General features: G+C 36.0%; 1 protein-coding gene across 1 annotated transcript in view; it reads right to left on the bottom strand.

Moving 5' to 3' along the window:
• LOC131807195 (uncharacterized) overlaps nucleotides 1–23,387 on the bottom strand; it is a 147,014-nt gene that overhangs the window by 98,109 nt on the left and 25,518 nt on the right. Inside the window, exon 2 of the mRNA XM_059132238.1 lies at nucleotides 12,864–14,428. Coding sequence (XP_058988221.1) covers nucleotides 12,864–12,881 — 18 coding nt within the window. The 5' untranslated portion in view covers nucleotides 12,882–14,428. The remainder of the gene's footprint in view (nucleotides 1–12,863; nucleotides 14,429–23,387) is intronic.

The raw sequence follows: 23,387 nt of genomic DNA on the forward strand, positions 1-23,387 counted from the left end.
AGAAAACGTATTTACGAGAAAATGATTTGTGGTCAATATGTTGGAGAACTGGCGAGGCAAATATTTTTAATATGTACCCAGCAAGGCTTTTTGTTTAACGGAGAAATAGGAAAACAATTCATTACGCCCTTCTCTTTTAATGCACGACATATCTGCGAAGTGCTGGCTGAATCTCCAGGCAATTTCGACAACACCCGTTTAATGTTTGATCGTTTGGGTGTAATGAAACCAATGGATAGTGAATGTTCAAAAGTCCATTTTATTTTGGAATGTTTGGCAAAACGTTCTGCCGCCTTGTTAGCAGCTGGTTGTGCATGTTTGGTGGATAAAATATCTGAACCTGATATTCTGATTGCCATTGAAGGCAGCTTCTATGGCAATTGTTTGATTTATCAAAAATTTGTGAGTGAGTATCTGAAACAATTGATCGGAGAGGGAACAAGATTTCAATTGAAAAATGTGGAAGATTCGGTTGGTCTTGGCGCAGCAGTTGTAGCTGCCATAACTGAACAACAAAAATTCCTTTATCAAGCAGAGGAGGAAAACGAGTCGGATGCACTTGGTACTGAAACGACTGAAACAACTGGAAATGAATTGTAAAAAACATTTTTAACTGTATCAAACTTGATCATTTGTGTTTAAAATGGGAAGTTTTACTGGCATTTATAAACCCGCATTTAAAAATATATTTTTGAATATGTATATTAAAAATATCATCAAACCACACGAAGGTCTTCTACTGCAACAGGATCTCCAAAAGCGCATCTAGTAGAAATTTGCCAAATGTATTCTGCCATAACAATCGTAATTTTTTTATCTTCAAAAATACCAAATGTAAAGGTCAGAGTACATAAGCAGTTTTGTGACATATCATAAAGGGATCCCAGAGTAACACTCGAATCCTAATGTTATTTCCCCTCACAATTTGGCACTGAAATGTCTAGAAGGATGACATGCTGCTTATGTATTCTCACCTTAAGTCTTCAATCAATAGAGCAGTTCTCTTAGAACTTTTAGAAATCACAATGATTTGAAAAAGACCGGAAGACTTTCCAAAAGTTTTTTCTTCGTGAAAGATTTATTGCACATCCAAAAGACTTCTTACCTTCCAAACGTTTTCTTTACATTGAAAATCTTTCAAGGGACGTTTCAGAAGTCTTTTATGGATACAGAACAATCTAGAGGCAAAAAATGTCGGAAATAACATCAAATTTTAGAATAAAATCAGATTTGTTTGCCAAAGCCAATGAAACCGCCCGAATGTTGCTCTGTGGTATTTTGTACCATTCCCTGCGAAGCGCTTGTTTGAGGTGATCGACACTTTGATATTTTTTAGTGCCAATCTTGCTTTCCAAAATACTGCAGACACAATAGTCCAGCGGATTGGTATCCGGAGATTTTGGTGGCCATTGTGCGCTGGAAATGAAGCGAGGAACCTTATTTTGTAACCATTCTTGGATGACGCGTGATGAGTGCGATGGTGCTGAGTCCTGTTGGAATATCCAAGGTCTGCGGCCAAAATTATTGCGTGCCCAAGGCTTTAATACACCCTCCAGAATATTTTCACGACAATATTCCGCATTTATTTTGATGCCACGGTGGACTAATACGAGCGGAGAGCGTCCATCGGCTGTTATGGCGGCCCACACCATCGCTTGAGTTCTGTTGGCCAACCGAAGGTGCACATTTTCAGCTGACCTCTTTGGCAAGTAAACACAATAATTTTGTTTATTTACAAACTGCTGGACAACGAATGAGCGAAGCAACTCTTTAGCTCTTTTGAGTCTATTTTCTTTCTGTTGAGGTGTAAGTTCTTGCACTTTTTGGAATTTCAATGGCTCATTTTTCAATATTTGCCAAATGGAATATTGCGATATGTTCAGATCACGATCCATTTTTCAGCCACTGCGACGCTAGTCGCTTCTTCACTTTTCAAACCATTTCTGCTGATGTTGCTGTTTTCTTTCCTCCACTTCCTTGATGTCGGACTACGCTACCAGTATCACCGTAACAAGCAATGGTACGAGACACAAAAGATTTATTCACATTTAAATGCTGGAGTGCTCTAATGATAGCCACTTGTGGTTTTCCAGCCAAATGTAAAGAAATCACACTATCACGCTTGAATTCTATCTCTTTTTTCTGGAAAATTCTCACCAAAATGATTTTGTATTCTTGTAAACAATATAATGAGCTGTCACTGGAATAATTTTAACAGCTGTCGTACGAGTGGTTTAAAAATGACACCAGTCTGTTGTAGTTTTTTTCATCTCACCCTGTACAAAATTTAGTACCATTCAGTACTTTTTAGTATGTATTTCCAAATCCGTTTTCAAATCTCCACCCTACTCACTAACATTAATCCTAGCCCCAAATTTCCGATTTCAAGCAGAATACCACAATTAGTGCAATTTTGTACCTTACATAAGCTTGCTGAACCATTTCCATATCCAACTTATCCTAACCCCTAGAAGAGACCACAGTATCAACATTTTAAATGTTCCGATCAATTCTTTCAACTAAAATCAAATTGCACAGAATTTAGTACAGCTACAGCAACTACTTATATCAACACTACTTAATTTATATACCGAATATCAAGATTTCAGCTGTATCGGTACCAAATGGTACCATTTAGAAGCTTAGTATAATTTTCGAACTATACTATTTCCTGCATTCCCTCAAATTTTATCTCATCCAGTTTGTTCAATACAAATTATGCAATTTTTAGTACCCTTTTAGTAGGAATTTCCAATCAGCCCTAACGCACCAAGACTGACCCTCGTATTCTAGCTTCAACCTTTCCATTTGAGTGTTGATTCTCAGTCATTCATTCTTTAATTTCACTACTCTTTTACATATATAGATTCCCAATTAGCACGAATAAAACAATTTCACCTTTTCGAGTTAACCTTTGCTTCCGAACATTGACATTCAAAATCATCATTCCCGACCTTTTACTGACCATGGCTACCTGAGAATCAATCATTTTGAAACCATCTATGACACTGCTAAATGAACAGGTCTGTTATGGCTATGCTACAGTTTTCATATTCAAAAATCACCATTCCTGTTCACCATGACAAGCAAAAACCATCGAGGCACAGAAACACACAAACAGTTTCATGCATTCATCTCCTGGTTATCTTTTTTTATCCCCTCGAGTTATGTCCGATTAACTGGTATTTGATTATGAGGTTTTGTCATTGGCATTGCCATAACTTTGAATCTTTTAATCCATACCTGACTGTTGTTATCCTGCAGATGATAATTTTCCTATCAACTCTTCTCCTCGGTAGTTAATAGTCAGCCACAATTTTTGTTAAACATCTCCCGTTGATTTCCACTTAACGTAAAGCTGTTGCTACTGCTCCAGACAACCAACAGCTAGACAGCCACTGGGGCAGACATAGATCCAGCATCCAGGCATGTAGTCATCTGTTATTTCCTAACTAACCATATGGTCGACTCATACCACCACTCATTGCCATCCACCTGATTCATTTAATAATGTCACACACAGAGAGGGAGAGAAAAAAAACGACAACGAGGAAGAATAGGACACAGGAGGATAACACAGAAAGATAGTGCCTACATACTCGTACAATGCGAATGGAGCAACTGGTAGTAAGAGGCCAAGGAATGAAATAATAGGGAAAAACTGCATGGTCGCCCACACAAACACACATAGACTCACACCTAAGCATGGATGCGACTCGATCTTAATCAGATTACTTAACTTTATACGCTTCGTGTCTACGGATGTCTGTAAGATATTATTTATGTGTGTGTGTGTACGTTTATGATACATGTATATGTATATAAGTATTTGTATTTCAAAATCAGTGTGTGTGTGTGTGTCTGCTGGTAAAAGAGTGGGAAATAAATTCGATTAAACTTGTGGCAATTCTCTGCCGTGGCAGTGTCACAAAGAAAATGTATCCAACGTTTGTTATGATGCGTTGCAACAAAACACTCACACCTTCCCGGGGGAAAACGCTACGATTTTCCCTCATGTGCTGTAGTATAAAAATAGCAGACAATTTTTACTAACTTGAGATATTTTATGAAGAGTATGCAATATGAGAAAAATAAAATTATTGAACAGAAAAGTTTTAAAAGATCATAATTAGCACGATCTCAATTATAAAATCATAGAAAAACAAGGGGTCTACTCATAAGAGATCAGATCCAAAACGTGGATCTGCACAGACAATTTTCTGTCATAGGCTGTAGTATCCATTACGAATTTCAAATATCAAATTTGACACGTTTCCGGTGAATAATGTCGCTAAAATCATCAAAATACCAAATACCTGAAGGTACCGTTATATGTGGGCCTGTACAGACAATTTTCTGTTTTAGGCTGTAGTTTCCATTCCAAAAGCATGAGGGACCCCGACACAGGGGGTCAAGACCAATGGATGGTCTCACATAAAATCATTTGTATTCTCATAGAAAATCAAAAGGTAACATTAGGTAATCTAATAAGGCCAACTTATAATAATTTGAATAGGTCTTACTAATGATCAAAATGTCTTCCCAGCGAAAAGTTCACCTTAAAATCATAGATTCGTTCCAACTGTTCGTGTTAGGTCTTTTTAGTACTCAAAATGGACAATTTATTCAGTTTGGCAAATTATTTTTATCAAAACTTCATACATTGTACTAAATTTTCAGACTTTCAAGGTTCCATCGGAGGAGCCCCTCTGAGCTAAACAACTACTATTCGTACAATTATAATACACATTTCCAAACCCATCTCCATATCGGAATTCCAGATACCAAGTAAAGCCTCAATATCAAATATGAGTATTCCAGTGTTATATTTTTACCCAATACGAGATTTAGTACAATTTGTAGTACACATGTCCGAAACCACCGACAGTGACATCTATATCAAATTTCAGGGTTCTCTATTCTTCACCCAGTACCAAATTTAGTACTATTTACTACTTTTCGTTCAATTATAAAAAACATTTCCAAAAGAACCTCCATAACTCATATTCATATACCAACACAGATCTCAATATCAAATTTGAGGATTTTAGCCCTATCCATTCACCAAATACAAAATTTTGTACCATTTAGTACATTTCGTACAATTATAGTACACATTTGCGAAACCATCACCATATGTCCAGGCTACAAATGAACAGAGCTGAGTTTCTGATATACCAAATTGTACAATTTAGTAATTTTCGTGCACTTGTTGTACAAATTTGTAGTACCATCTCGAGCCTCAACCAATAGGGACCCCAATACAAAATTTAAAATTGTATGGTTCATACGTTCGCCTTAAACCAAAATTAAGTACTGCACTGAACGAATTTGGTTTTCTCCGTTAAGAAAACGTTCGTTGTCCAACAGTTTGTAGACAAACAAAATGATCGCGTTTACTTGCCGGAGAGGTGCACCTTCGGTTGGCCACAAGAACTCAAACGCCGGTCATGGTGATTGTGTGGGCCGCTATAACAGCCGATGGTCGCTTCCCGTTCGTATAAATCGACCGTGGCATCAGAATAAATACCGAATATTATCGGGAGGGTGTATTAAAGCCTTGGGCACGGAAACATTTTGGCCACAGACCTTGGACATTCCAACAGGACTCAGCACCATCGCACTTAGTACGCCCCACCCAAGAATGGTTACAAAATGAGGTTCCTCGCTTCATTTCCAGCGCACAATGACCCAATTCTTTTCATTTTTTGTTGGAAAGCAAGGTTGGTGCTAAAAAATACCAAAGCGTCGATTACCTCAAGCAAGCGCTTCACAAGGAATGGGCCAAAATACCGCAGAACAAAATTCGGTAAAAATATCACTGGCCGTTTGAAGGGCATAATTCGTGCCAAAGATGACCAATTCGAACAAATCTTAACTTATTCTAAAATTTAATGCTATTTCCAACATTTTTGGTTTCATTCAATAAAATTAAAAAAAAATAATAATAATTATTGCGTTTGTTTTCTTTTTAGTATTTTTATTTCACACTGTATAGATTCACATCGACTTCATTAAGTATAAAACCTCTTTTCTGAAGACCAATGACCTTTTCGCTGTGAACTAAAATATTTTTGTTTTCTCACAGAAGAAAAAATCAGATATGACAAATAAGTCTTCTTACAGATCAATAATTTTTAATAGGTTAAAAATATTTATTATTTAATTTATCAGATTTTCTCACAGAAGACAAATTTAACTAAGATAAGTCTTTTCACATAATAATATTAGTTATTCTACAAGAAGACCAACAGGTTTTTCGTAAAAAATGCTTTATTCATCAAGTATTTAAAAGGATAAAAATCCGACCCTGTTTACAGCAACAGGAGCATGACTTTTCGAAAACCGACAACAAACACCTACAACAATCTTTTTGCCATGCAAACCTTTGCATTTACCAGCCAGCCAGCCAGCCAACAAACCACTTCATTGTGGATGTCAACACACCATCTGAAGCTTATTCAACACCATTGCCACCAGTAAATGCAACACCAGCACCAACATCATCGTCTTCGCCATCGTCACCGTCGTCATCGCCGTCGTCATCGTCATCATCATTGTCATCATCTGTATAATTTAATAGTATTTTACGTAGTTCATATGTTGAGTGTATTGTCGTACTTGGTTTCCGCTACATTTTTTCTCGCCTCTTTGTTTTTTTGGCGTTCTTGTTCCTCTCTCTCACGCTCTGTCTCTTCCTTGTTTGCCATTTGTATTCGTTCTGCTTTCTGGGAGGATATTGAGTGCGTGGTGTTTTGTCTTTTTTTTCTGCCCGGACGCCTTTAACCGCTTTCTAACAATAAACTGATAAATGGCTGGCTGGCTGACTAGAGAATGTAGGCAGCCAGTCCTTGGAGGTAGGTACTCCTCCAAGTGGTTAGATGAAGTGGGGTCTGGGTGGAGGAGTGTTTGTTAGAAAAAAAGTTGTTGTGAGATTTAATTTTACTAATTAAATCGTACTTTGTCGTTGTTACTTCATACTTCAGCTGTGATTAATTTCATCAAATTCGTTAGCACATAGACAAATATTTAAGAAGCCAGCTGACAATGGGAAGCTGTTCGTCTGTCAGCTAGGCAGCCATATGCTACTTTGGCTTCATAAGAAACCACTTAAACACCTACTAAGTTGGTGCCCCCATCCATCACCGCCGGCTCCCCGTCTCTTTGCCAATTACTCCCATCTCATCCGCCTCTCGATTGAAGAGTGGCGGCATTGTATTGAATAATTTATGGCAAAACTTTGTTGCAAGCAAATTTTTTTCTAGCGTTCCGAGGCAATGATAGAAACTCTGATGTTTGTCACTTCCAATGTTCAATGGTGGAGAAGTTTTTCGTTTTTGTTTTGAGTTCTTTTTTAGGTTTCCCTGAACTTTACACACCATCTTAGGCATAAACAACGATGAGTTGAACTTTGTATTGAATGCGGTCTATTGCAGTTAAGATCGATGATGGTGGTTAAGACAAAATTATTTCGAGGGGGGGTGATGAAATCATTTTTAAATATCTTATCGATTTAATAGGAAAGGATTGAGGGATGATGTCTTCTCGTAGTATGATTAAGATGTAACGAGAATATTTCTGGCTTGATAATTTATATTAAGTCTGTAATATTTGAAATTGACTGAAAGTTATGAACGATTATTTTGCCTAATAAGCTTGGAGGTATTCTAAATGCAGTGGTTGATATTTTGAGAACTATATCTTCATGTGAATAAAAAGAATATAATATCAGTGGGCAATTCAGTTCGATTCAGTACTGAACCAGTTAAGAAAAGCCCAAAGTTGTGCGGGCCGACTTTATGATACCCTACATCAATTTGCCCATTTACCCATAACACATTATAGTTATTATGGAAAATTTATGATAGTTTTTGAATGCATATTATGCCTTTAAAGCTGATATAATTTAAAGCCGAAAGGAACTAATTTTTACTAAATTTGACGGACTGAACCGATATTCATCAAAATCCATTTAATTTAAGCTGATATTACACTTTTTGAAATCGGATGAAGATATATATTAGAGGTATATCCAAATCGGAATCGATTTCTACGAAACTTAACATATGCATTTCTATGCTGTATCTAATAGCTGGGACCAAATATCGTTGTTGTGGAGAGCATTTTACGCGTGTGGGGGAATTAAATACAAAATCGTATAAAATATATATATATGGAACCTACAGGGTGAGATGAAAAAACTGCAAGCAAACTGCTGTCATTTCCAAGCCACCCGTCCGACAGCTGTTAAAATCATTCCAGGTACAGCTCATTTTATTGTTTACAAGCGTACAAAAGCATTTTGGTGAGAATTTTCCGCAGGCCATGGTGATGGTGTGGGCCACCATAACAGCCGATGGTCGCTCTCCGCTCGTATTAATCGACCGTGGCATCAGAATAAATGCCGAATATTATCGCAAAAATATTCTGGAGGGTGTATCAAAGCCTTGGGCACGCAAACATTTTTGACGCAGACCTTGGACCTTCCAACAGGACACAGCACCATCACACTCAGCACCATCGCACCCAGCACGCGTCACCCAAGAATGGTTACAAAATTAGGTTCCTCGCTTCATTTCCAGCGCACAATTGCCACCAAAGTCTCCGGATAACCATCCGTTGGACTATTGTGTCTGGAGTGTTTTGAAAGCAAGGTTGGCACAAAAAAAAAAAAAAACAAAAGTGTCGATCACCTTAAGCAAGCGCTTCGCCGGGAATGCATCAAAATACCGCACAGCAACATTCGGGCAGCGTGCGACAGTTTCATTGGCCGTTTGAAGGCCAATTCGAACAAATCTAACCTTATTCTAAAATCTGTTGCTATTTCCGACATTTTTTGTTTTCATTCAATTAAATTAAAAAAATGTAAAGATTATGGCGTTTGACTTTGTTGCAGTTTTTTATCTCACCCTGTATTTTGACAACGAGATGTCATCAAACGAATAATTTTGAAAAAAAATGTAAACATATGTTTGCGTGACCTTACCTTCCTGAAACTGCCATGAATTTTCATTTCAAATTTTCATAGAACGAAAATTGACCCTCAGGCTAAGTTACTCGTAATAGCAAATCATTACCGAAGAAAACAATGCTAATGCTTTACAAAACTAGCATTAGACCTGTATTGGAGTATGCACTACCTATATGGTTTCCAATCTATCCAACGGTAATGAAAGAGCTTGGGATATTTGAAAGAAAAATACTCCGTCTCTGCGTTGGAAAAATTTTCAATACCATAATAAGCATTACTCACATGATCTAATATTTGTAAAAACAGCACTTTTCTGTTTCTGCATTTGAGTCATTTATTTACACCTTTCTTGGGAGACGTTGCATAAAGATTAGACTAACATACATATATTTTAATTAGATCTAATGTAAATAATTATATTACAATGTACGAACTTTGTTTGGGAGGTGCCAGAGGAGTTGGATTAAAACTCCAATATTCACATCAAATTTATGATTGGAGTTATTTCAATTCAATATATTTGCCTTTCGTAGGGGAGGGGCCCAGACTCTAAAACCATTATTAGAATGAGGCACATTTTGGTCCAATGTCATACTTTCTCTAGTGGTTATAAGGTTATGAGGGTAAGCAAAGGTTATATTCGGGCGGGCCGACCATTTGATACGCTACAACACTACGATTTCGGTAAAATTTCTGCAGATCAGAAACCTTTTTAAATAGAATTAAGATTCCCTTAAAAGAAAACACCCCTATGTCTCCTATTTTTCAATAATCATCATAGATCTGGAACCAATATATTTAAAAAAACATGCGATCTCTAAACAAGAATCGGTATTTGATGAAACAGATATTCTACTACGTCAAATACCTAATTCGCTCTATCGGAAACAACAATAAATTGACATTCTAAACATTTTCCCATACATATTAGACATTTTGTTTTCATTTTGTTCTTGAAATAATGTCACACAGTCCAGCAAAAGTCATCGAAATCTTCGTAGCAGTTGCCCTAATTCACACCCTATTTCAGGTTTTTGGTTATTCAAAACAATATTTGCAAATTTAAAGGTCAGAGACGCGCTTTAATGTATTTGTGGTTTCGTTAATGTTGGTATTTTTTTCACAGAATATGTTTATCAATTTCACCATCAAAATGCTAAGCTTCAGCGCTGTCCTAAGCTCTAACCTCATAAAAAACTATGTCTATTGGCCTTTACTTGAGAACAGTAGGACGATTGAAAAATATAGACAACTTTTAGGCTTTTGATTCATCTTAAATCTTAATATTTTCCTAATATCTTCCAAAACACTAGACTTCCATATTGATCCATACTCTACCCCAGTGCAAAATTTCATGAAGATCGGACGATCAGTGGAATTCTCTAATCATGTTTTGAGTTACCGACAAGACTCAAAGGTAAAATTGAAATACTTATAATTTCGGTAATTAACGAAATTTGTCGGTAAGTTAGCGAAGAAATCAAAGTAGTCGCTTAGACCTATCCATAGATACCAATGTTGTCAACTATAACTTGTTCTTTATAAAAAATTTTTGGTTTCAAAATTACCGAATTTTGTGGGTAACTCAAAAATGAGTTATAGAATCCGAAAAAATATTACAAAATGTACAATTTAATATTGTAAGCCAAATTGCAAAAATCTCATTCAATAAAAAATAGACAAAAAATAAAAGAACAAGTAAGCAAAGGCTACATCACAGGGGGCCCTCTTATGTCAAAATCCATTTTGGAAGATTTTGCTTTTGAAATTATGTCATAGAACACTGCCCAGATATTACCCTTAGTTTTTTGACCAGGGACATGTGCCCAATATTTACGCACTCCATAGTGCTTTTAGTTACAGCTAAATATAATCACATGGTCATCTAAATGCTAGACTTCTTCCCTGTCTTGAACTCTCTTCTCATGCAAAATTCGTGTCTATTGGTTTCAATTGTGTGATCAGGGATATTTTTCTGTTTTTGGTTAATTTGAACCCCTAAATATTTTGCGATCATCTCCAAATGCAAGTGGCCCCTCTGTATCTCCAAATTTAGACTCATCTATATTATTTGCTTGTCTACGATATTTGGCTATATTCGACAACGAAATCAGCACAAGTTTGCCATTTGTGTATTTTGGATTTCGTAGGTTATTTTCAACGTTTCGGTAGAATGGAAATGTTGGTATTTTTTCACACAAAAGTTGTGGTTTAGTGTCCTTTGGTTTCTATTTGTGACCTTTATAACGGCTGAAAATCAGGAACATTTTTGTTGTTGGTCCATTTCAACCCCTAAATATATTGCGGACATCTTTAAAAACAATAGCCCTTCTGAGCCTAACCCTACCTTTATGAAAATTTTAGTGAGGATCGGACGATAATTTCAATCTGTATATAATAACCTCAAGCTGTGTTGTAAGGTGGAAAAAATATTACAAAATATACACTTCCAAGAGGGCATTCTGAATTGACAAATTTTGGCAAAATCGGTCAAGCCATTCTTGAGATATAAGCATTCTAGCTAACATCCCTTTCCTTTGTATATGCACATTGTATCTATTTCGCTAAATATATATATATCCGATATATTTACTATCCGTATCTACGTAACTGTCTGAATTGACCATTTCGTCTATTTGTGATTTTGCCGGGATTAAAAATATTCGCAGTTTAATGGAAAATTTGACTTTTATTTACCACAAATGTAATGGTCTATTTTACCCACTAAATATTGCCCGATGACCATTGAACTTCCAAGGCTTTGCTCAGCCCTAAGCTCTAGCCCCATGCTAACCTCCGCGTCGATTGGTCTATAAATGCGACCTGTAGAGAAACTGCAAAATCAGGAAACTCTCCTATTTTTGGTCAATTTCAACCCCCAAATATTATGCGATCATCTTCTGACCATAACCCCACCCCACTTATAATACCCCCAACACATAGTGTTGTAGGGTATTAATATTACAGAAAAATATTTATATTTTTATTAGCATATTTTATACGATTTTCTAGATTTTATTCTTTTCTGTCAAAAGGCCATTCTGAATTAATGAGAATTGTCAAAACCCGTCGAGCCGTTCTTGAGTTATAAGGTGTTACATAATTTTTGGCCCAATCAAACTTGTACCACCCCCAACACATATGCTTTGTTTCAAAACTGCAAGAAAGTAAAAATTTATACTACAATAACCGACTTTCCCTTGCAAATTCTGGAACAGACCAATAGTGTTGTAGGATATAAAAATCGGGTACATTCTCTATCAATAAAAGGAATTTTTGTGTAGAAAAAAGCTTGCAAGTGATTTTTCCCCAAACAGAAGACCCTTCACCTTTATATACCATGAGCCCAAATGCATTTTATTCAAATTTACTAGTGAAAAAAAGTGAAAAAATTCAACAGTTTTCTTCTTTATTTATTCATTTGCAACATTGCCACTGCATTTACTTACAACAGCAACAACAATCCACACATTGTTTCGAAAACTTAAGTCAAGGGGAAAAACCACATGTCATAGAAAAACGACAACAAAAATATCAATAAACAAAAAAACTCTCTTACCCACAACCCCGAAAAGGCCAATAGTAACAACAACGAAAAAGCACATCCGGATAAAAATGACACACTCATTTACATTGACACATTCGAAATTGCATGGCAAGAAATGAGAGATGACAATCTTAACTCATCACTGACTGAATGACTGACTGACTCAACAGCCCATCCAGCCATGAATGGTCATTACGATGAAGGAGAAATAAAAACAATTTTCAAGTGCTGAACATACAGCACGTATGTATGTGTGTGTGTGTTGTTGGTCCCCCAGATTACAATGTGGGAGAGTTGATTTCCCTTTTTTGCCATTCCCTCTTTTACTTTGTTTTATTTACATACCTGTTGCAGTGAAGGCATTGTTTTGAATAGAAAATACAATTTCCACACAGAGATTTGTTTTTCCTGTTCCCAGTATTCCTCGGCTCTTGTGGTTGTTGTTGTTACTCCTGCAGTGGCTGATGATAAGGATGTTTGCTGTTGTTGCTGCCGTTACTTCGTTTCAGTTGTGGTTGTTTCTCTGTTTTTGAGATTCAAAGTCAATTTGTTGGTTCGTTCACTCGGTGGGTCGACACAGCCGGTATGCCAGCCTACCTAGCTTTTAACTCTCGATTTGTTTGTTTGCAAAATAAGTCTCAGTTTTGCTGTTACTATTGTATGCAAGGTGTCAATGGAGGAGTTGTACACGGCCACAATACAAACCAAAACTCTGACGTGCACACAGACACACGAACATACACAATATCACGAAAGGAAAGCACGAACCGGCTTTTGGTCCGTTAACACGAAGCCAACAAATCAAACAACAAACAGACGACACCAGGAAGAGTTCGTTCGTGTACAAATAACGTAAACATGCATTCAATGTCGAAGAGATTTGCCTATTTTAGCACTCTCACAGAGTGGAATAAACAAAAAATGTTTGGAAAATTGAGAGAGAGCACTTCAAGAATTCGAGAATGAGAATACGGCACGCACCCAAAAACCACGTTGTATTGCTTATCCAGAAAACAGCTGTTTTTCTTTCGGCCTTAGAGAGCCAATGACGAGTATGTGAACATGGGAGCGTATGTGTGCACGTGTTCTTTGCAGACTTTCATCAACACAAGTGGGTAATTCTCTCTCACTTTCTCTCTGTTCCTCACAATATAGAGACTGTGTGTGTTATAAAACTTCCGCTTCCGCAAACTGGAAAATGTTGTCTCAGAAGGCGCCACTGATATCTGTTCTACAACTCTAATTGGAGAAGCTTTGCAACATGTCGTGGTTGCAAGTCCTGGCTGTATAATAAATAACAACCAATGTGTGTATGAGTCGGTGTTTGCAATGCCGGTTTGTTTGACAACTTTTTTATATTTTATCGGGGAGTAGTTACAGTTCCGTTGATAGTTGTGTTGTAAAAACCGTAGTAGTTTTTGTTGCTTTTGTAGTAGTTTTTGTAGCAACAAATATTCTGTTTAGTTGTGCTTTAGTGGTTTCATCATTGAGGAACATTTATTATTTATTTATGTACACACGTCGTCGTCGTCGTTGTAGTCGTCTTGTTCAACGTCTCACCTCTGTGGTTTTTCGTTTCCAGCTCCACCAGATGATGATGTTGAGGATGCTATCCTTCGTTTCCTTTATTTGTGTGTTTGTGGAACAGTGTTGGTCCTGTTCGTTGGGTTTTTTTTTGTATTTGTTGTCTTGACTTTGTGTTCTTGGCTTACTCTCGTTGCCAGCACTCACCGTCACCGTTACTGATGCCGCTGCCACTGCTCTTGCCTTTGAATGATGCAAATTTTATGCCTTGTTTTGATATCTTGCCACACACAATAATTTTGATTTTTCGCACATAATACGAAATCCTGTTGAAATGCTCGTTCGTGTCGCTGTTGATGTTGCTGGTACTGGTACTACTGCCACAGCTGTAAATAAAAGCCAAAGAGCAGAACAGAAAGAAAAAACACATTTTATGGAGTGAGTGAAGTGGAAATAAAATGAACACAAAAAAGTGGTAGAAAAAGAAGAAACAACTATTACAACACTAAACAATAAAAATGAATATATTTTTCTTGGGTACCCTACATTGCATTATGATAGCATTTTTATGCCGAACTAAATTTAACGGTCCCACGGTGAATAGCCTTTGATGAGTTTTAATATATATTCCAGTTTAATGTCACACCAATGGAACTAATCCTTCTCATTTGCTGAAATTCTGGTTTGGAATAGATCAGCTTGACTGACTGAGATAACTCAGTGTCATAGCAAACCTAGGGGTAATGGAATTTGGTCGGTAGAGCAAACGCCTAAAGGGCTTTGACATGTCGTAGATACCCATGGATTACCTTTTGATTTATATTGCAAGTTGGTTCATAAATGTTTAGGTTTTGGTATAACCTCATGTGTTTAAAATCTTGATTTTTTATGTTTAATTAATATTTGACAAGTACTTTCCCCTAATTTTTGAGGGTAGAAACCTTGCTTTAAAACAATCATCCGTTGAGTCCATATTTCGATGTAACGGCAGATCTGGTTTTCAAGTAAAATTTCCTAAAAATATTAAAAAAAATACCATTTCGGAGGGGATCAGAGCCCCCCTTGCTTCGCCGGTTCTTCTATGTGAGTGCTACACTGAACCGTTCAACGTTTTTATTTCGCAGGAATATCGGAGTTGTTGTTTAATCTTTAGCCATAATTTCGGTTGGATATTTTGGTTTTTAATAGGTATTAACCCACCTTTAACAAAAATTATATAGAGTCCACATTTCGGTGTTGCGATCTAATATCTCTCTTAACCACGATTTCAAATTAGAAAATGGAGATCGAAATTACGACTTCCTTCGATTAAAATCAGGAGCTACTTTAATATGAGAGCTGCATAATAGAGAAAATTTCGAGCTGGAATTTTGAAGTTTTGGCATTGGGATCCCTGTTGGTGGTAGGTCTATGATAAAAAGTGGTATTGGAAATTTGTACTACAAGTACACAAAAAGTCGTAAATAGTAATATATTTGGTACAGCTTGAAAGATAGTGTTACAGTTTAAAATACGAAAAACTGGGAACATTAAATTTTAAATCATCAAAATACCGAATATCTTCAGGTACAGTCATATAGAGACTATACCAAAACATTTACCTAAATAGACATATCTATGCAAGGAAGTTGACTACATGCTGGGAGCACACTGCTAATTTACAGCTAATTCGAATTAAAATTGTGACTGAAACACCATAAATCTGTACCAAAAAGTGGACCAACATGACCAATTTTCAATAATAATAACTGAGTAAAATTTCATCAACCGACTTCATTTCGTTCGGTAACTATAGTGATTACCACACACAGACGGAAATCGCTAGATCGACATAGAATTTTATGCTGATGTTTTTAGGTGTTACAAACTAAATGACAAATTTAATATACCCTCCATACTATGGAGGGAATCGATCTTAGAATCGGAAGACGGTTTCTAAACCTATTTATCGGGTCTTGGTGACAGTTTGGTAAGTACAGGGTGAGATGAAAAAACTGCAACCAACTTTAGACTGTTTTCATTTTTAAGCCACTTGTCCGACAGCTGTTAAAATTATTCCAGTGACAGCTCATTATATTGTTTAAAAGCGTACAATAGCATATTGGGGAAAATTTTCCAAGAAAAAGTTATTCGTGATAGTGTGATTTCTTTATATTTGGCGGATAACCACAAGTGACTATCATTAGAGCACTCCAGCATTTAAATGTGAATAAATCTTTTGTGCCTCGTACCATAGCTCGTTACCGTGTTACTGGTAGCGTAGCCCGACGTCAAGGAAGTGTATGGAAGAAAACAGCAAAATCAGCAGAAATGGTTCGAAAAGTAAAGAAGCGACTTGATCGAAGCCCACGTCGCAGTGGCCGAAAAATGGCTCGTGAGCTGAACATATCGCAATGTTCCATTTTGCAAATATTAAAAAATGAGCTCGGGCTACAGCCATTGAAATTCCAAAGAGTGCATGAGCTTACACCGCAACAGGAAAAAATAGACTCAAAAGAACTAAAGAGTTGCTTCGCTTGACCGAAAGTGGTGAACTGCCGAATTTGATATTATCCGATGAAAATACATTTGTCCAGCAGTTTGTAAACAAACAAAATGATCGTATTTACATTCCAAAGAGGTCAGCTGAAAATGTGCACCTTCGTTTGGCCACCAGAACTCGGCCATCGTGATGGTGTGGGCCGCCATAACAGCCGATGGTCGTTCTCCGCTCGTATTAATCGAATATTATCGCTCGTAAATGCCGAATATTATCGCGAAAATATTCTGGAGGGTGTATTAAAGCCTAGGGCATGGAAACATTTTGCTCGCAGACCTTGGCCATTCCAAGAGGACTCAGCACCATTACTCTCAGCACGCGCCAACTCAAGAATGGTTACAAAATGAGGTTCCTCGCTTCATTTCAAGTGCACAATAGCCACCAAAATCTCCGGATACCAATCCGTTGGACTATTATGTCAAGAGTATTTTGGAAAGCAAGGTTGGCACTAAAAAATACCAAAGTGTCGATCACCTCAAGTAAGCACTTTGAAGGAAATGGGCCAAAATACCTCAGAGCAACATTCGGGCAGCGTGTGACGGTTTCATTGACAGTTTGAAGGCCACATTTCATACCAATTCGAACAAATCTAAACTTATTCTAAAATTTGAAGCTATTTCCGAAATTTTTTGCTTTCATTCAAATTTTAAAAAAATTAAAAAAAAAAAAAAATTGACTTAAATGCAGTTTTTTTATCTCACCCTGTATGGGGTATATAGTATTTTTGGGAAATATTTAAACTTTTGTAGGGGAGGTACCAAAAGAAGTTGACTGCATATACTCATAATATCTTTTTAATGGGCAAAAGCAGTGAGTTCAATGGAAATCGGACTCTAATTTCACAATTTTCCAAATTATTAGTCTTTTCTTTTCCTTCAGATTTATGAATGTTGACGGGGAAAGTTCTAAAAGAAGTGGACCAAAATATCCCATATTTTCTGCGATGAAATATGGTAATGCGACTTAAAATGTCAATATTTCAATATTTTCTATGTCTGTTTAAGATATTATTATATATCTCAATTTTAAATGAAATCAGAAACTCCATTCAGACGGACAGATATTTTGTCAGATGAAATGAGAAAACTCCTACACAATTGGGACCTACATGTTCATTTGTCTATTGTAGTGACATACAAATATAGGGCAATACGTATTCCACTCAATATGATGCCCAAGTTTCATCCCTTTTTTCATACAAAATAAAAACCCCAAAAGAAAATCATGAATATTTTCTTCATCTCGTATATGTGTGTGTAGGTGTATGTTTTATTTTAAAGGTTATAAATATCAATAAGGTGGTTATTCATTGCATGTTCTTCACGTTGGTGAACTTGTTTTTATTTTATTTTACTTTTTCAATCTATTTTCGTTTGAATTCAAGAAAATGATTAAATAACAGACAATAGATGCAGCAACCATGAATATGTTAATTAAAAAGAAAAATAATTTGTAAATAGCTTCCTTCGATTTACATTAATGGAAAGGATAACAGTTTTAAATCTCAGCGGAACTGAAAAAAACACTTGTTGTTGGGAGTAGAAAGGAAGTAGAAATTGTAACACAAGAAAAAACATTTAATTACAAAAACATAAAATGAGAAAAATTCGAGTTCATTAAGAAGTGTAGCATTGGTTATTAGGGGAAAATATTCATGATTTTCGGTATATTGAAGGATAAACCTGCTGATGCTATTTCGTTGTCGTATATATCGGAGATGTGGAAAACTATATAAGAGGAATTTACATTTTCAAATATTGTTTTGAATACCCATTGGCACGACAGAAGGCATAAATATTGGAAATCGATACCAAAGAAACCCCGTTTGCGTGACCAAATTAAAATGGACCACAAAACGTGCATAAAAATAAAATACACATAATATTTAATTTAATAATGCTTAAGAAATAGAATTTCAGTGATCATAGGTTTTTGGGAAATATCACTTCCAGATCAATGAGGATTATTCGGAAGAAGGACCTAATAATTATAAAATCTGCTTTTTAATTGGAAATAAACGCATTACTTTTAAGCCACACTTATTAAAAATTAGAGAACGAACCTTAATATTTGGTGAAATGTATAATAGTTTTTGTAAGAAAGTACCAGAATTTCAGTTCAACAGCCAATATTCTGAAAGATCTACTGTTTATAACGACCTTTTAAATGGCCTAAGTAAGCATCATTTTATAGAGAAAATAAAGCGTTTTTAAATGTTTTATATTCAGAGAATACCTTTCAACGCATTTCTGTCCATGGAAATTTTGTCGAGAACTTTATTGTTAAGTACTTCTGTTAATAGAAAGCTTCTCTATTTATATAGAGGGTGAGATAAAAAACTGCAACAAAGTCAAAAGCCATAATTTTTATTTTTTTATTTACATTTTATTGAATGAAGGCAAAAAATGTCGGAAATAGCATTAAATTTTATAATAAGTTTAGATTTGTTCGAATTGGTCCCCTTTGGAACGAATTATGTTCTTCAAACGGTCAATGAAACCGTTACAAGCCGTCCCGGCGTAGCACGTGCTTGTGGGGATCGACACTTTGGTTTTTTTTTTATTGCCAACCTTGCTTTCCAGACACAATAGTCCAACGGATTGGTATCCGGAGATTTTGGTGGCCATTGTGCGCTGGAAATGAAGCGAGAAACCACATTTTGTAACAATTCTTGGGTGGCGCGTGCTGAGTCCTCTTGGAATGTTCAAGGTCTGCGATCAAAATATTTGCGTGCCCAAAGCTTTAATACACCCTCCAGAATAGTTTAGAATAAGTTTAGATTTGTTAGAATTGGTCAACTTTGGCACGACTAATGAGTCTTCAAACGACTAATGAAATCGCCACACGCTGCCCCAATGTTGCTCTGTGGTATTTTGGCCCATTCCCGGAGAAGCGCTTGATTGAGGTGATCGACACTTTGGTATTTTTTATTGCCAACCTTGCTTTCCAGACACAATAGTTCAATGGATTGGTATCCGGAGATTTTGGTGGCCATTGTACCCTGGAAATGAAGCGAGGAACCTCATTTTGTAATAATTCTTGGGTGGCACGTGCTCTTGGAATGTCTAAGGTCTGAGGCCAAAATGTTTGGGTGCCCAAGGCTTTAATTCACCCTCCAGAATATTTTTGCGATAATAATCGGCATTTATTCTGATGCCACAGTCGATTAATACGAGCGGAGGGAGACAATCGGCTGTTATGGCGGCCTACACCATCACCTTGGCAAGTAAACATAATCATTCTGTTTGTTTACAAACTGCTGGACAACGAATGTTTTTTCATCGGAGAAAACCAAATTCGGCAGTTCACCACTTTCGACCAAGCGATAGAAATAACACTATCACGCTTGAATTCTACGCTTGAATTCCATCACGAATAACTTTTTTTCTGGAAAATTATCACCAAAATGCTTTTGTACGCTTGTAAATAAGCTGTCACTGGAATAATTTTAATAGCTGTCTGACGAGTGGCTTAGAAATGACAGTAGTCTGAAGTTGGTTTGCAGTTTTTTCATCTCACCCTGTATATCTGCATCGGGTATGTTATGGGTCTAAAAGTTACCTCCTTATAATAGGTATTTTGATATACCTGTTTATAGTAGATGTTTGAACGATATTCTGTCTATTGAATATCGGTCTAACGTTGATTTCTACAGAATATATTTTAAAAGGCCTTCTTTCATATAGAAGTTTTGTTTGAAGACCTTTCAAAGGGCCTTCCTCCATGGAAGTCCTTTAGAAAATTTGCCCGTCCATAATACATTGTTAAAGTGGCATTTCTTCCCAGAAGACCTTTTTATCCGTAGAAGTGCCTTTGAAGGAGTCCCTGTCTGCAGGGCATCTGTCTTTATAATAACTTTAAAATTCGTTCTTGAGAAGGCCTTTGACAAATTCTCTGCTCCTTTTTTTACTTTTCTACCGTTTCCTCCGAAATTAAAACAGTCATGAAAACGTGTCTTAGTTAAGCAAATAAACGTTTTGTATATCCTCTTTGTCGACGCTTTAAAGCATATTCTAATTTGATTAGTTTCTAATAACCTGATAATGTTTGAATAATTAACTAATTTCGTTATGCCCATCAACATGTCAGACGGATGTTTGTTAAAAATAACTTTCTTCCCAATTTTCCAACGAACCAATTAACCTGTAACAATAAGAAGACAGCCATGATGGCTGCGTTGATGACAGCGAGTCAGGATATGAAAATTACTTAGTATTTTCTAGGAATATAGGTATCTGTGAGTGAATCTCTTTTAATGTAGCACGACGGAAGACCACATTGTAAGTTGAATGAAATGGTACTTCAACGACACAGGGGGTGGGCTAGAACCAAAAAAAAAAATCAAATTTCTTAATAAGTCTTTAGTTATTGTTGGTATTTTCCCCCATCAAACTCCCCTCTCAAACTTACCACTCACTCCACGAAATGACAAAAACTCATAATAATAACATTAGCAAAACAAGTCGCTGAAAAGGACAGAAAAAAGCCGCACACATCACACCACAAAACAACTAAGCAGACATGACTGAATAGGAAAAAATACACATACTGCAAGCTAAGTTATAAAAATGTTCCTTTTCTTGAAAATGGCCGAAAGGTTTAAAACCAAAATGTTTTCTTATGGAAAAACTGCAGCTATTCTTGTAGAAAAGCTGGTCTTGTGGATACAGATGCAGATAGGCAGGTTTCCTCATAGAAGAACAGATCTTTTTATGGGTTTTTCATGATCCTAAAGAAGAGTATATTTTTTATAGGAAGGCGGGTATTCTTATAAAATTGATGGTTTGTGATTTTTGTAGAAGAGCAGTTATTTTTAGTCGACATTCTTATAATCGTCTTATAAAGTTGCAGGTATTCTTTTAAATGAGAAGATCTTGTTATAGAGGAGCAGTTCTCTTTATAGAAGAGCAGGTCTGCTTTATAGATGAGCAGATCTTCTTATAAAACAGTAGGTCTCTTGGTCGAAGAATCGGTCGGGCTATACTAGTAGAGTTGGTCTTGGCATGGCTTCTTATGGAAGAGAAGATCTTTTAATATATGTGTTATTTGTCTCTTATAGAATATCAGATCTTCTTATGGGAGAATGCATCTTTTTATAAAAGAGTAGGTATTTTTATAGGAGACATTCTTATAATAGAACAGCAGCTACTTTTATTATAAAATAGTAGGTATTTTTATAGGAAACATTCTTAATTTTTATTTATATATTATATTTTATTTTTGTATTATAAAAGAGTAGGCATTTTTTATAGAAAAAATGGATAGAATTTATTGATAGTCTTCTTAGAGAAGAGCAGCTATTATTGTAGAGACACTGTCTTCATATAGAAGAGCAGGTCTTCTCATAGATAAGCAAGTCATGGACGACTTTTTATAGAAGAACAGATCTTACTATAGAAAAGTAAGTCTTTTTATAGGACAGCAGATAATCTTACAGAAAAGCAAGTATTGTTGAAGAAGAGATATTCTTCTTATAGAAGTGCGGATGTTCTTATAGATGAGATAGTCCTCTTACAGACAAAGCAGGCATTCCTATGGGAGCGATAGTATTTTTATAAAAGAGAGAGTCTTTTTATAGGTGAACTGGTATTTTTATACCCTCCACCATAGTATGGAGGTATATTAAGTTTGTCATTCCATTTGTAACACCTCGAAATATGCATTATAGGCCCGACAAAGTATACATATTCTTGATCAGCATAAAATTCTATGTCGATTTAGCTATGTCCGTCCGTCTATCCGTCTATCTGTAGAAATCACTCTAGCTTCCGAAAAAAAATGAAGTAGATTGATAAAATTTTACTCAAATGTATATTATGTCTGAAGAACTTTTGGTATTGGATGAAATGGGCCAAGTTGGTCCACATTTTGGTATAGCCCCCATATAACTGTACCTCCCGATATTCGGTATTTTGATAATTTTAGCGACATTATTCTCTGAATTGTTGTAAATTTGGTTTTTGAAGTTCGTAATGACAGATAAAATTGTCTGTGTAGGTCCATACCGATACTACAGCCTTAGCCAGAAAATTGTCTGTGCAGGTTCACGTCTTCGTATAGCCCCCATATAACGTACCTCCCGATATTCGGTATTTTGATGATTTTAGCGACATTATTCATCGGAATTGTTTCAAATTTTGTATTTGAAGTTTGTAACGGATACTGCAGCCTAAGACACATTTTGGCATAGTCCCCATATAACAGTACCTCCCGATATTCGGTATTTTAATGATTTTAGCGACATTTTTGAAATTTTCCAAATTCATTCCAAAAGGTGGAGGGTATTAAAAGTTCGGCCCAGCCGAACTTAACTGCTTTTTTTCTTATTATAGGTGAACTGGTAAATTTATAGAATAACCGGTATTATAAAACAGCTGGAGAGCTGAAGAGCTTTTATCAAATCTTTTTATACAAGATCAAGATAGAATAACAGATCTTCTTGTAGTAGATAAGGTCTTCTTATAAAAGATCAAGCTTTTTTATATTGGTATTTTTATAAACGATCTGACCTTCTTATAAAACAGCTTGGGTTCTTATGGAACAACTGTTGTTTTATATAGAACTGCTGGACTCTTAAAAGAGTACTATTAGGTCCTCTCTCTGTAATAGTGTAATTTTAAAAGAGTTAAATTATAAAATAGTTCAATTTTTCTATGTGTTTTTCAATTTCCCCTCCTTGCTTGAAAAATCTTTAGACAATTTTTTTTTTCTGAACTTCCACAAATAGAAACTTAAAATTGGAAATAAATTTTGAAAATTTATTTATTTTTAATCAATTGCTATGAATCAACATATTGCTGCTGGGA

Source organism: Musca domestica, unplaced genomic scaffold (genome assembly GCF_030504385.1).
Source record: "Musca domestica strain aabys unplaced genomic scaffold, Musca_domestica.polishedcontigs.V.1.1 117, whole genome shotgun sequence".
NCBI classification, from domain to species: domain Eukaryota; kingdom Metazoa; phylum Arthropoda; class Insecta; order Diptera; family Muscidae; genus Musca; species Musca domestica.